Source organism: Chelonoidis abingdonii, chromosome 3 (genome assembly GCF_003597395.2).
Source record: "Chelonoidis abingdonii isolate Lonesome George chromosome 3, CheloAbing_2.0, whole genome shotgun sequence".
Taxonomy (NCBI): domain Eukaryota; kingdom Metazoa; phylum Chordata; order Testudines; family Testudinidae; genus Chelonoidis; species Chelonoidis abingdonii.
In genome coordinates, this window is record NC_133771.1 from 64,624,508 (window position 1) to 64,640,471 (window position 15,964).

General features: G+C 41.7%; 1 protein-coding gene across 1 annotated transcript in view; it reads right to left on the minus strand.

Annotated features, from left to right (window-relative positions):
- Positions 1 to 11,185, minus strand: part of LCA5 (lebercilin LCA5) — a 27,878-nt gene extending 16,693 nt beyond the window's left edge. Inside the window, exons 1-4 of the mRNA XM_032774987.2 lie at positions 11,068 to 11,185; positions 9,517 to 9,900; positions 5,480 to 6,009; positions 2,003 to 2,140 (exon numbers count right to left, since the gene is read on the minus strand). Coding sequence (XP_032630878.1) covers positions 2,003 to 2,140; positions 5,480 to 6,009; positions 9,517 to 9,715 — 867 coding nt within the window. The 5' untranslated portion in view covers positions 9,716 to 9,900; positions 11,068 to 11,185. The remainder of the gene's footprint in view (positions 1 to 2,002; positions 2,141 to 5,479; positions 6,010 to 9,516; positions 9,901 to 11,067) is intronic.
- Positions 11,186 to 15,964: the final 4,779 nt, after the last annotated feature.

A 15,964-nucleotide genomic window follows, 5' to 3' on the forward strand; every position in this document is an offset into this window, starting at 1 on the left:
ACTGCCTTGCTGCTAAATGATAAACTAGAACTTGGCTGAGCCCTCAAGGGTTAGCACATTGTTGTTAATGTAGCCACATACTCTACAAGGCAGCACAAATGGAGGGAGGGGAGACAGCGTGGCAGACAGAGACAGACACACACACCACATGTGAGAAAGAGAGATGCATATTACCGCTTTAAGTACGCTGAACTACTCTAAGTAGATTGCCTTTTTAAGTAGACCACGAAGTTGAGACAGCAGCTGCTGCGAGCACGCTCCCTCCATCCTGAGCCCTGTTGTGTCCTCCCACCTCCACTCTATGGAAACACCGTAAGCAGGGGGCAGGATTGAGGGGGGGGAAAAACACTCTGATATTCCCCCCTCCAACCCAGCACAGCAAGCAGGAGGCTCCCGAGAGCAGCTCCAAGGCAGAGGGCAGGAGCAGTACATGGCAGTGGGAGGAGGGACACTTGAACTGCTGGCAATTGATAGCCTGCTGGGCGGCTGCCACACAGGGAACTTAGGGGAACGGGGAGCTTATGCGGGGCTGTCAGTCCAACCTGGTTCCAAGCCCCCACCAGCTAGCTCCAACGGGCTGCTCTTTCTGCAAGCAGTGGACAAGGCAGGCAGCTGCCAAATAACATTATACGGGAGCACTGTGCAACTTTAAATGAGGATGTTCTCTAATTGATCAGCAATGTAACAACGAAACATTAACTGGGATGACTTTAAGTGAGGAATTACTGTACCATAATTTGTGTGATGGTCAGTCTTGGGGATATAGGCCCTGTTTCAACAAGGTAGATAGTACATGCTTATGTAAATATATGAGTAGTCCCTTTGACTTCAGTGCTTAAATATCTTGCTGAACTGGAGCCATAAAGATTATCTTTGGAGCAATGCAGAGATTAAAACTGATGCAGTTGTGAGAAAAATGCCTTTTGTTTTTTTGCCTTAAGCCATATACAATACAGGGATATATTCCCCTCACATAGCTCTTACTAAAAAGAGCATAGAAATAAATGTTGCCTAACCAGGAATACTGAATTTAGTTAATAAATAGTGCTGAGATTCTTCTGTTCATGAATGTATTTTTCAAGGTATCCTAGTCTTCTTTAAAGGAACACTGTCAACTTAAGACCTATTTATTTGAAACTAGCAAGTTTATTTAACTTTACTGGTAGCACTTTATATTACTGAAAATGAAAGTTTTAAAAATCCTATTTACTTTTCAGAGCACATGCCAGTTACTTTGAATCTCTCTCAGATTGGGCAGTTAACATTATTTAAATCAGTTTCACTTTTATATCCTCCCATGGTGTTTAGCTGTTTAAAAACAACTGCTTCCAGTTAACTAAAAGTCATGGAAACATTTCTATCAACCATAGGTTTCATGAAACCTTTCTAAACGATCTATATTTTGGTCCAAATCTGAACTTGCAGCTTCTCTTTCAGGAAGTACTGACTAAGGAAGTACTAAATAATACCGGGCATTATGATTTTTAAAACAATGATTCTTATAGATTTTAGAACTTGTACGCCTAAAATGAGCAAGTAATTGCTTGTGCAGATAAAGTAACAATGCATGCAATTGACAGTATGCATATACAATTACACAATCTATGTGCACAGCTACCGTAATTGCATATGCAGTTTAGGCATATTAATTGCATGTACTTATTTCCAAGCATAATTTTAAAAATCCAGCCCTTAGTTTTCTGCACAGCTTAAACAGTGAATTCCGATTGTGTACTTGACCTATCCTTTTCCTACCTAACGCAAATAATAGGTAAGGATGACTGATATTAACACATTCCCTTTCATACAGGTATTCCAGAATCAGAGTTTAGGAGATTAAATTTAAAAAGAGAGAGTGAACCTATATGGGGAAAAATGAAGTTAATTTTGCAAGGGATGATTAAAATAAAATATTATTAAAATATTTCAATAATAAAGTACTCTCACAGCTAAAAATGCCTTAAAGTGGCTGGATTTTAATACTACAGTACATAATTTTTACCTTTAGCTTTTGATTTAGTTGTTGAAGCTCTTCTTGGAGAGCTTTATTTTCTTCTTGGGCCTCATGTACCTTTTTTTTCTCAGACTGCAATTGTCGCTGGAAACTGCTGTTACTCAGCTCAAGACTTTTCTCCAAATCCTGCAGTTCATATGATAATAGAATGTTTAAAAAAGCACCAATTTTTTAAAATACACAAAATATATAAAAATACTATTTGAGGGTCAAACCTGACTCTGTCTCTAGTGTGGTACAGAGGCCATTTGACTTTGTGTCCACAGCAACTTGATCAAATCCAGATGTTAACCAGAGGGGACAGCCACATCAGCTTTGGTTGGTGCCCAACCTCACCTCACCCACATACAGGGAGATAATTCTGAGGCGACACTGGGCATTCACAGTACCTCCCAGATTCTGTATGCTACTGGACACAGAGGCCATGTGACCCAACAAGAGGGCTCTCAAACTGGCATATTAGAAATAAAAGAACATCCCCATGAAAAATTGGGATAAGAATAAGGAGGGGGAGGAGGAGACGACATCCTCACAGATTTCCCAACCTTCCTTTAACCATTTTTAGTGAAGGTTTAATTTTGGGGGACCCTGTCCTTGTGATAGCTGTTTAACATGAACAGCATATGATGACACTGTGAGGAAGTAGAAAAATACCCAGAGTGCCTTTTAAGAAAAAAAATCACTTATCTCATATGGAATCAGAAGTGCTAAAATGCCTTAACTGTAAACCATAGACTCACCGGACTGGTAGGGACCTCCAGAGGTCATCTTGTCCAGTCCCCTGGACTCAAGGTAGGACTAAATACTATGTAGACCACCCCGACAGGTGTTTGTCTAACCTGCTCTTAAAAACCTCTAATGATGGAAATTCCACAACCTCCCTAAGCACTGGAATGAATTGCCTAACTACCCTGACAGTTAGGAAGTTTTTCCTAAAGTCCAGCCTAAACCTCCCTTGCTGCAATTGAAGCCCATTCCATCTTGTCCTATTCTCAGAGGTTAACAAGAAGAATTTTTCTCCCTTCTCCTTGTAACAACCTTTTCTGTACTTGAAAACTGTTATCATGTCCCTCCTTTCTCTTCTCCAGACTAACCAAACCCAGTTTTTGTCAATTTTCCATCACAGATCAAGTTTAATCATTTGTATTTATCTTTTATCTGTGTGTCCGTCCCCGAAATGCGGGTCCGGTGAAGTTCTTTTGATCGAGTGAGGGAAAGGAACCAAGACCAAGCAGACTGACAGTTCAAATACCACGTGGCCGTTTATTAACAGGGAGAAAATCACAACTTGGGCTGGGGAGGAGCACTTCTATCAACTAACAATAACTTCAGCATAAGAAACCTGTACACAATCTGAACAAGCTATTTACATGCATTAACACATAAGCAAATACTTCAAAATTGACTGCTTTGTAAAAGATAAACAAATACACCAAATAAATGATCTGTGTGCACACTTAACCAAATATTGTCATCAAATACACCAAATTAAACTCAATAGCAGTTCTTATAATAGCTCAATTCTGGTACCATATACACATAACTTTATCACAGGCAGCAGCATATGCAGTTGTATACCAAATAAAAAGGGAAGGAAGAGGGAAAGGCTAGGCAAAGCACAGACAGTTAGCGGGTAAGTACCGTATTCCAGGCGCAGCTGACCAGCAGAGCAGACACCAGAAGCACACCGAATCCGTAGAAAAATACCGTAGAATAAATAATCAATCCGTGGAAAATACCGTTGCAAAAATAATCAATCCGTAGAAAAATACAGTTGAAAAATAAACAAAAACACACGACACGAGCCAGCTATATCTGGAGGAGACCCCTGGCTGAAGGGTTGATCAGGTCCTTCAGTCAGTTAGCGGATACTCCTACAGACCCTGGCCCGAAGCATGGTTTTATTCCAGGGACTGTTTTACACCTGGCAGAATTTGATTGGTCCCTAGCTCCCCCATCCTCCAGGTTCCGAGCTGTTGCCCCCTACGTGGGCAGATTTTGCACACAGCACACTAGAAGCTGCTAGAAGCTGCACTCAGCACACTAGCATAGTTTGCACACAACCCTAATCCGACCCTTTGAACTGCATTACGATTGGTCAGATTGGGCCCCTTTGCACAAGGCACGCTGGTGTTATGCACACAGCACTAACCTGACCCTTGGGTTGCTAGGCAGAAGAGCAGGAGACTGCACACGTCCCTAGCCTAACCCCTAGGTGACCAGGTAAAAAGGCAGGAATCTGTACACAGCCCTCTAAGGTTGCACACCGCACTACGGTGCTGCACACAGTACTAGTGTGACCTCTAGATGACCGACAATTGGCCATACAGACGCCATGTTAGGCCAGAGGCCTTTGGGCTGCGACACTGTGGACATTCTCCAGTTTGTCCACATCTTTCCTGAAATGTGGTGCCCAGAACTGGAAAATACCTGATTACAGTATAGTAACATTACAGTGCAGAACTAATGTTGTTTGGGTTCCCAACTCTACATTTCCATACCTTGACATATTTGGATTTCACTTAAATCTTGAATTTCCTAGGTTTATAATGCTTGGGATTTTTTTTTTTAAAATAATTATACCATCTTTGTAATTTTTTTTACCTTAAATTTCCTACATAGGCACTCAACCTTAACTCCATCTTAACACAGTCAAATATGAGTATAAATACCAGGCAAAAACGAACACCACACACAACTGCTAGACAGTTAAGTTACTCTTATAATGTTACAGGCCCAATATAAAAATAGTTTTGACTTAAAAGGGCTCTTTTTCTTTCCCATGGCTATATAGTTTTGCTGACTAGGATGCAAACATAACGCACAAAATTCCTAAAATAAATACCTACTATACATGTATCTATACCATGAGATAACTTTGAACAACATGATGATAATTCTTTAAGACTGACTCCACAGCCAGCCTATACAGAATAACCAAACATTGCATGGATGCTGAGTTGTATCAGTTTTCAAGAGAATTTGTTTTAAAAAAATATAACGTATTTTGTAGAACTTCAGCATAATATCCTCTAAAATCTGTGAGGATCCTCCTCTTATACACACTACCTAGTTAAGCAGCATAAACTAGATTATGAAAAATTAAATTAGCTGCATACCTTTCTGGAAGTTATTGTTAAATTGATTAGCATCTAAGTTAAAAATGCCAAGTCTATAATATAAAAACACACAAGATAAAACATACCAGTAAACAATATTATTAATAAATACATACAGTGTACTGCACAGATTGTAAAATGATTGTGCACAGTCATATACAAAATTTACATGGTGTTACTTATTTGCAATAGAAACCATTTTCCATTCACTCTACTGCCGTAAAATGGATAATACAAGTTAATGTATGACGCTCACACTGGAAAGAAGCATTCCTACTCAGTTTGTTAAATTAAATTGTTAAATTAAAAAAAATGTGGATGGGAGAGGTCAGGAATGTTTTCTCACCTTAATTCTTTTCTCACTCTCATCCAGTCTGTTCTCTGCTGAGGCTAGCTTTTTTGCCAGTTCATCTCGTTCAGCTAAGTGCTTATCTTCAGAAAGCTTTTTCAATTTTTGCAAAGAATTTTTTGTCCTGTACAGTTCATCCTCTGAATCTTTTAGTCTTCTCTCAGTTGTGCGTTCTCTCTCTTGAGATTTTCGTAAGCGCTCCCTTAATATTCTAATCTCATTGTTATGTCGGGCGAGGAGCTGAGAGATTTCATTTTCTGTATCTTCAAACTTATTCAGGGCTTTCTCCTGCCTGTACTGAAGCCTCGTCAGTGCTCTGTTTTCTTTCTGCAGCTCATCTAGTTTGATGTGGAGTTCAGTTAGTTCATTCCGAAGCTCATTGATTTTTAGCAGTCTGGCAGAAAGAACCCTTTTTGTAACAAGATCTATATCTTTTGCAGGAGAATCCTTACTGAGGCTCTGGGAGCGAAAACCCCACCTTCTCCCTCTTTTGGCTGGTGCATATTTGGAAACTGGTTTCTTAGCGGCTTAAAAAAAAAGCAGATTTTACTGTAAGGAACTCAGCAAAGCCCATTGCTATTCTTTTCTATTTAAGCAGGCATCTTCCTTGAAATAAAGCCCTTTTCGCCTGAGAGATTTTTGTACAGTACCTACATCATGGTGGTTTTCTTTAGAGAAATCAAACAAAAATGTTTATTCTCATTTTCATAGCTACAAAATAGAGATATGTGCTTATGATACACTGCAAAGCTGCTACATACTTTGATTTTCTTCTTACTCTGACTTTGAAACCAATTATGCTGCTTGCAACCATCAGAATGAAATTATAAACTAATAATCTGTTGTAGTTATATTTTTGTTCATTAATTTCAGATTTCATTATAAGTGTTTAAATAGAAATACTGTATCTCTGTACACATTTAAAATGGTGATCACCAGAGCTTCAGCTAGTTTTGTAGCAAGCATGCAGCAATTTTATTAAATACATTCAAATTTTATTAGATACATATATAGTATTTCTGGAAACCTGCTACTGTACTTGCTATAAAGACAATGATAACAATGGGTTCATTGCAGTCAGAAAAAGAAGTTCTAAACCTTATGAAAATTTGTTCTTCCCTGATAAATTTTAGTTCTGTCACATGTTATTTTCCAAGGAGCATTCTCATTTTAGTATTAATAGATACTAATCCCAATTAATTTAAAATATTATTTGTATGCGTGTTTCATACATACAACATACAGATAATATTTTAAAGTGATCTGGGATTAGTGTAGGTATATATATATATATATACACACACACATTTTAATATATACAAAATACAATTAGTATATATTATATATACATACACACACACATAAAAAGCTTAGCTTTGTTCTTTTTACATAGCTCAACCCATAATTATGCTGCATAAGGCAAATAACCCATAGAAAAACTGTCATTTAGAGAACTGAATATATGCAATTATTACTGAACTAATGCAGAATAGCCTTTAGAAGCAACATATTGGATGCCATCTTATACCTGCTATTGCAGCTTCTGAATCATGAGACTGGCATACAACAGAAACACATTACAGTACACAAATCAGATATTAGCTAAGAGGGAGCATGCACTAGCTCCTCTATTGTCCTTTTGGCACTTATTGTATCTCCTCTATTCTACAGACAGCATTCTGTGGCAAAACAGCAGCTTTTAAATCTTTTCTTAGTTTCCCCTACACATTTCACACACACAGATTCATCCAATATTTCTATCTGAAACTCAGTTTTCCATAGCTTAATCATATACAATACTCAGTTTTCCTTTCATGGAGAGGATTTGGCACATTACATTCAGCTACAAAAGGGTTAGGTAATAATTATACCACAGGGCTACCCCCCACCCTTCAACCTATTTAATGGGTTCAGATAAATCTACCAATATAGATTTTATTTTCCAATCCATATGAAGCACTCAGGAGTCTCACATATGGTTTTGCACTTTTGACCATCTATATAAAACTGGGAACGAAAGGTTGGTGTGGTGATCCTGCCATTTCTGAAAGACATTTGACATGTATGTCTTCATGTCAACAGATACATTCAGTTTTTGCCACAAAACCAGAACCACCACCCTCTTTTCTCCACTATATATTGCAACAAAACCATGGCAACTTTGTTTCCCAGAGACCTACATGCGAAGCTAACATACAAACAGGCTGGGGGACTTGACACTGCTTAGCACAGCTGTATTGAGCACCACGTCAGTGCCAAACAGGCCAACAAAGAAAGAGGGGTTGAAGCCATGATCCATGGGCATTTCATTGATTTGAGGCCTCATAATGATCTAGTCAGACCTCTTGCATAACAAAGCACAGAATTTCACCTAGTGATTCCTGCATCAAGCCCATTGTGACAAATATTGTACCACATGCAATATATTTGGGAAGTATTATACAGACTTTATGAATGTTATCTGTATCTTTGTGATACTATTGTATCACTCATAAAAACTTATCTGCAAAGCAAGAAACTAAAAATCAGTGTGTCGGAGGGTGATTAATACAAATCCTGGGACAAGTAAACAACTTGAAAGAAGTATCACAGCTAGGGAGAATTGAGAATTCAAAAGACAGTCTAGGGTATAAAGACAACGCGTGAACTAACTGGAGGCCCTCATTTTGATCCAATCAACAGACATGAACCTTTGTCCAAACCTTGCTGAAAGGCTGGAGAGACAAGGGTCTGCACATGACTGAGGCAGGCTTAAGTATGACACATGACTGAGGAAGGCTTAGACCTTTTATTTTTTGTCTCTTTTCTCTGCATTGCTTTTGTCCTTAAATAAAAGTACTTTGCTTTGGAACAGTTGTTTCATTATTTACAACCACTTGCATACATCATCCATAGCCCCTTTGAGAGAAAGCAAAGCACAGGTGCTGGATTCCAGTCAGGCCTGCTGGAATAATCACAGTGAAGTGCAGGGGGCTACAGCCTAAAACTTCAGTCAGAAGAGAGAGGGATGCAGGTCTCTGCCCAGAGAGACGCAAAGGCTAGAGCCCTGAGACTTAAGAGGGCACTCCTTGAGCAGACCAGGGGGGTCAAAGAAACTGTGAGACTCATAACTTCTGGTTGAGATAGAATATATCTTTTAGAAAGACAGGATATATTATAACTTAAACTGGAAATTGTGTGTGATGGCTCAGTAGAAGCAGCCAAAACTCAGCATAGAGGCTGTTCAGTCATTATCCACCTTAGGAGTCATATAGCTATTCTCTTCTCACTTCTTGCTGGGTGGGGAGTAGTGTGACCAGATGTCCCGATTTTATAGGGACAGTCCCGATTTTTGGGGTCTTTTTCTTATATAAGCTCCTATTACCCCACCCCCATCCTGATTTTTCACACTTGCTGTCTGGTCACCCTAGTGGGGAGTAAGTTCCATTATCTCCACAATCCCAGTCAGCAAAGCAGTTTACCCAAGGGGACTGAGGTGGGGGATGTGTTGGTAAAGGAGATGGGAGTGGAATGAATTTTAACTTTGGAGAATAATCAGATAAAGCACTTTTGTTTCTGAAGCTCCAAGGATGGGAATATGAATATTTCTTTTAGAAAGAACACACTGTATACAACTACAGTGGAAAGTCTAGTAAAACAGATATCCATATTAAAGATCTTTGAGACATTTTGTCTAAGAAATTATAAATATTCTTCCCTGGATTTAAGTATTATATATACTGTATAACAAGAGTTTGCTTCAAGAAATCCAATGACAACCTTTGGAACATAAGCAGATCTGAAGTTCTGTTGCAATTAGAGGATGGGACCAGGGCAGAATTCACTTGTCTTTTTATTTCTTGTCAGAAAAAATAAATAATTCCAAAATTAAGTTTAGCAGAATTTTATAGACAAACGCTCATTTCAGTTATCAAAATAAAACTTACAGACCACTTACCAAACATAAAATAATTTAGATTTTCTTCCCTCAAAGTTTAAAATACAACTGACACTAGTAGACTGTTTCAGGGTGCCATGTTTTGTGATCTACTTACTTTGGTAATGCACAAGGCTTCTCAAAGTCTCTGTTTTGTGATCTTTTTTCCCATGGCTTGTAGACTGAGAGCTTAGTGTCAGTGATTGGTCAGAAGCATGAGATGCATTATCTTCATCTGAATAGTAGGAGTTACTATTTTTACCACCATCTGATGTTCTGTCATGGTCAGAATCCAAGCTCCTTGTTCTTTCTCCCATTTTTCAAATCACAGTTGTTCTTCAGATTTTTCTCAAAGAATGTTCATTTTGACAGGGAAGAACGTTTTAGTAGTTAGAGGTGAAACTGTTGGCTCCCTTCCAAATCTTTTTTAGCCTCATGTTCAGAACATGAGCTCTTGGCATTCATTTTAGCAAGCAGGGGCCATCATTCATAATGCATTTTTCTACAACAGTTAAAAAACACAAACTGAGAATATTTTAGTGGTTCAGTTTTTAGATTTCACACAGAAAACTCCCCAGAAAGGGCAAGATAATTCAGGATTCCCACAGTCTCATGCCAAACATGTCTGTGTATCAGGCTCATCAATTTTGTCAACAGGAATAGGTATCACTCTGGGAATTGCTCAATAGCCTTTCTGGGTATTGCACACAAAAACACCCTTCCCCACTACCCAAAACAATGAAATGGTGGATTTAAGCATTACATCATTTCACATTATAAAAAGTTATGAAGAGGTAATATTTGGACCACAAAACTGATGATGCATCTGACGAAGTGGGCAGTCACCCACGAAAGCTCATGCTCCAAAACATCTGTTACTCTATAAGGTGCCACAGGATTCTTTGTTGCTTTTACAGATCCAGACTAACACAGCTACTCCTCTGATATAAAACTGATGACAGAATTCTTAAAATTTGGACCCAGAGTTGAGGATCACAGGCTTTGGGGTATTTTGTTTTCACAGGAACACTCTGCAAGACTAATGTCAGGCACAAAAAAGTAGTGAGGAGAAACTCTGTAAATGGTTGATGACCAGTAAATGCCGGCCTAGGCCTGAAGAGTTTTGGGCACAGCAAGAGACGGACAGACAGACATGAAACACAAGGAAGCGCTTGTTATCCCAGCTAGTGATGGGCTGATGGAAAATCAGCAACCTTGACCCCCAAGCCCCTCCCTTCTCCTCAAGCCGTCTCTCCACCTCCTAGCCCCTCTCCTCAACCCTCCCACTTCCATGCCACCCTCCCCTCTCAAGGCCCTTAACCTCTCCAGCCACCCTAGCCCCTCCCTGAACACCTCCACGTCATTCCCCTCTCTTCCCCTAGGCCCTAACTCTCTCCCCAACAATCCTAGCCCCTCCAGGAACCCCTCTCACGTCATTCCACCCGCTCTCTCCCTCAAGCCCCCGTACCCCTCCTCACCACTCCCAGCCCCCTCCCCTATCCTAACTCCCTCCACCTCGCTCCCGGCCCTTCCCGTCCCGCACACTCCCTTCGCCGACCCTCTCCCTCGCCACACTCCCAGCCCCTCCCCTATGAACCCCCCATCCCAGCCCCCGCCCCTTGCAATGAATCCGGGTCCATACGCGGCTCTGCCCGCCCCTGCCCGGTACCTAGTGCCACCAGCTCCGCGCCGCATCCCCTCCCCAGCCGAATCCCCAGGCGGTTGGCGGGCCCGGTCAGCGAGGCGCTTAAAGGGGCCGCCGCCCGTCTCGGGATATTTACAGCGGGTTCCAGGGCAACGGGGCAAGGAGCGCGGCAGGGAATGGGCGGGGCGAGCAGCGGGATATGAAGCCACCCATTGACTGCCCGTCCTGCCAAATCAAGAGCGCAGAGCCAGTCCCTGCTCCTGATTGGCTTAGGGGCGAGCGGAAGGCGCCCCTCCTATTGGCCGGGGGTTTGTGGGGGCTGCGCAAGGTGGGCTGCTGATTGGCTAGTGTGTAAGAGCCTCGCAGTGTGAACTCTGGCCTTAGCGGGAGGCGGAAGAAGAGGGGGCGCGTGGCCGGGGAGGGGAAGCTGAGACCGGGCCGGGACCAGGAGTCGATTGAAACCCGCCTCGTCCCGCCGAGTGCGGTGTCCTGGAGCCTCCCTGTCAGTCTTGCCCCCTGCGCCATGGCTGCAGCAGCTCTCCCCCGCCCTCCCGCGCGGGACGCAGTGGGGCTGCCCCGCAGACAAGCCAGACTGATAGACCTGACCCACCAGGACAACTTTTGGGGTGACCTGACCAGTGTGATCGGCCCCCGCTTGGCCTGCAGACCGCCCCCTCTGGGGTAAAAGCCCAACACCTACCCAGCACAATGCCTGAGTCCCCAGTTGTCCCACATATCAAGAGAATAGCTGACCCTTATTTGATGGCCAGGTTCCTGCACCAAGTCACACAGCTCTTCCCTCACAAAAGCACTAAGGCTCAGATGCTCAGGTTCTGTTACTTCCTTTGTTGGGCCTGTCTTGTAGTTGGTGACTTATGGGTATTCTTCTGGCTCTATCTGTTACTTCACTTTAGCAGGTGAGTATTGTAGTTTAAAGAATGCTTGATAGAGATCTTGTAAGTGTATGTCTCTGTCTGAGGGATTGGAGCAAATGCACCATCATAGGACCTAATCACATCAGCCACACCATCATAGGCTCATTCACCTGCACATCTACCTATGTGCTATATGCCAGCAATGCGCCTCTGCTATGTACATCGGCCAAACTGGACAGTCTCTACGGAAAAGAATAAATGGGCACAAATCAGACACCAAGAATTATAACATTCAGAAACCAGTCAGAGAACACTTCAGCCTCCGTGGTCACTCAATTACAGACCTAAAAGTCACAATTCTTCAACAAAAAAACTTCAAAAACAGACTCCAATGAGAAACTGCAGAATTGGAATTAATTTGCAAACTGGATACCATTAAATTAGGCTTAAATAAAGACTAGGAGTGGATGGGTCATTACATAAAGTAAAAACTATTGCCCCATGTAATTTTCTGCCTACTGTTACTCACACCTTCCTGTCAACTGTTGGAAATGGGCCATCCTGATTACCACATTTTTTCCCCTCCTGCTGGTAATAGCCCACCTTAATTGATTAGTCTCATTAGAGTTGGTATGACAATGCCCATTTTTTCATGTTTTCTGTGTATATATATATCTTCCTACTGTATTTTCCACTGCATGCATCTGATGAAGTGGGTTTTAGCCTATGAAAGCTTATGCCCAAATAAATTTGTTAGTCTCTAAGGTGCCACAAGTACTCCTTGTTTTTTTTGCTGATACAGACTAACACAGCTACCACTCTGAAATGTAGAAGAGAACTTCACCCTGATAATTCAAGGATTAATTATCATTAGTTAGCTATTTGTGAATTTGTTAGCAAATAATTAATCATTAGTTACTGAATGACTTATATTCAGACTGCTCCATCAGCTTCTCCAGTTACAACAGTTTTATTGCAGTCAAATCAACTGCTGAACTGGAACAAACACAGAGATTTTGCCACACTGAAATAGAAACTGTTTGGAGGATGTTTTGAAAATGCTTAAGTCTAAAACATACAGATAATTTGTCAAGTGAGCTATTGGTGCCATTTATGTAAGTTATGTGTAACTTGATGCCTCTCCTGGAGCAGGACAAACTAATGCATGAGTTATTTAAGCAAATATTAGCAAGACTTCATGCTTTTCAGACCTCTGATATCCCTGAGAAGGAAGATTGAAGCCTTTACCTCTTGAATACAAAACCTGGATGGGAAAGTTTTTGGAACAAAGCACTGCATTACAGGGCTAGAGGAGGAGGTAAAGACTGTTTTAATACATTGAAAGGGAATACTTCCAAGCCTAAAATCTGAGCTGAAAGTAGGATTTTTTTAGAATGTTGAATGGAAACTTTGGAAAAAACCAAATCAGGTCACAGTGTCATAGAATCTGAGATTCCTAGGCATACCAGCAGCAAGAGAGCTCCCAGAATTGTTAAAATGTGTGGAAACCTTGCTTATTCTATTGCTATATCTAAATTTTGAAGGAGATCCCCAATGCACAGAAAAATGGTGCAGAATTCCACTGCACAATAGGAATGGCCGTGGCACACCAGGGGGGACTATAATAGTGACTGTATCTAATGTGATGGATAAAGCGCAGATTTCTTGAGCTACCAGAACAAAAACAGCCCTTGAATCTGAAGGGGGGAGATCTTCATTTTATTGGTTTGAGTGCCAGAACTTTAAGTAGAATTGAGGACTTTCCAGTTGAAAAACAATATGGATGAAGGAGCAGAGATGGTGCCCCTGTTTACTACCCAGCAGTGAGTGAATCATGGTAACAAAGCCTTTTGAGATTTAAATCTGCCTACTTAACTTCTGCAAAAGATCAGCGGATAATAAAAATGTTACTAAGGACTCAAACAATGAGCAAAAAGATTATTTTTGTTTCCCTTTGTCTCCCCACTTTCTTGGGTCAATATTCTTTTCCTTAACACAAGATGTAACTCAGGAATTTCTGATAATTGTATATTGCAAACAAACACAGACATTTATGTAAATCCAGTGATAACTATCGGTGTGTAACCTGCATGCATATTATTACAGAGCACTTTTGTTCAACCTCCAAAAATGCTAGTCATATTAAAGAGACATGGGCTTAAACCAAAACCCTATATCCAGATATAGCAAACTTTCTGGACCTGCCTGCGATCTCTAGTATCTAGTTGCTTCCCCTCTCCTATGCAATAATGGTGTACCTGCAATTGTTACTAAGGGATAGATTCACAAAGAAATTTAGGCACCTAGAAAATCACTGTGATTCACTAAGCCTGGGTTGGCTACCGAGGCTTCCTGTACAATGAATTGGGAGAGATGGGAGCCTGATGGTACGTCTACATTACAGGCACTACATTGGCACAGCTATGCCATTGAAGTACTGCAGTGTAGACCCCTATTACATTGACAGAAGGGGTTTTTCTGTTGCTGCAGTAAATCTACCCCTTGAGAGGCAATAACTAGATGGAAGAATTCTTGTCCACCTAGCAGTGTCTACGCCGGAGCTTAGGTTGGCTTAACTACATCTCACAGGGGTCCAGCAACTCTGACCTCAGCAGCCTGTTAGCAAACACTAGTCACACATTGGCTTCCAGGGTGACCCCCACTTGCAGGGTGACCCCAACATACGCCTAGTCCTGAATTTCCACCTAAAAATGTGTTCTGCACTGCCCAGCCCTCTCCTGGACAGTCCAGGTATATTAGGTCTTTTGCCCCTCGAAAGGGATCAATATGCAACAGTTTGCTACCCTAAATGGAGTTACCCACACAGCTCACAACACTGGATTAATTTTGCTTAAAGAATAAAACAAGTTCATCTAACTACAAAGAGGTTTTAAGTGAGTACAAGTATAAAGCATTAAAGTCAGAAATGGTTACAAGAGAAAAAAGATAAAATGCTTTTTAAACTTAACAAACTAGACTTAATTCAAGGTGAAATTCTTGCTAGAGGTTCCCAGTAACATTGCTGAACAAATTCTCAGATGAGGATCTGCTGTCGAAGTGCATAGGCTGTTTATTTTGTCAGGTGAAAAAGAGAGAGATGGCTAGGGAGGGAAAACTTGGGGTGTTTTTACCACTCCCTTTTATATTCAGTCACCATTTGAAATGCATTTTCCTGAGGGTTACCCATAGATAAAGTTATTCTTACTTAGAGGATGGACACACACAGACTGGTGATGAAAGAGGTCCCATTCTGTTGTTTTCTAAGATGCAGATCTGGTTTGTGACGAACTAAGAATGTTCTTAATGTTTTCTCTGAATACTGTGTGGGTGCCTCAGTTTTCCGTATGGAGTTCTTAAGTATCTAGGTGGTGGGATAAGGTTGTATGGTTGCTGCAGAGCAAAGGGCCAGTGTACATAAGTGCCTGACACTCTTGTCTCCTAGCAACTGATGGCCTGGGCCCCTCCTCTGCAAAGGTGCCAACTAAAGGTATTGGAGACAAAGAGATCAGGTGACCTCCTGGCCCGAGAAAGAGACAAAGGCCAGAAAGAAGGGACTGGAGGGGGTTTCAGTTTGGGGCTGGCTGGGGATGAGAAGTGAAGTGCAGACTTGGGGATCTGCCTCGCTGGGCCCCAGAATGGACCCGGTGGAGGGGTCTTGTTCTTTGTACCTACAAGCTCTGTTTTAGACCGTGTTCCTATCATCTAATAAACCTCTATTTTACTGGCTGGCTAAGAGTCACGTCTGACTGTGAAGTGGGGGTGCAGGACCCTGTGGCTTCCCCAGGACCCCACCTGGGCGGACTCGCTGTGGGAGGCGCATGTAGGGGCATATGCTGAATGCTCCAAGGAGAGACCCAGGAGGTGAAGCTGTGTGAACTTCTTGCCCTGAAGACAGTCTGCTCCAAGGGAGAAGAGGCTCCCCAAAGTCCTGACTGGCTTTGTGGGGAGCAGTTCCAGAGCATCGCCCGGGGGCTCCGTGACATCTGCCCCCACTTCTTTGCCAAAGGATGGCCACTTGACAGGTGATTGCCCATCAGCTTCAATGA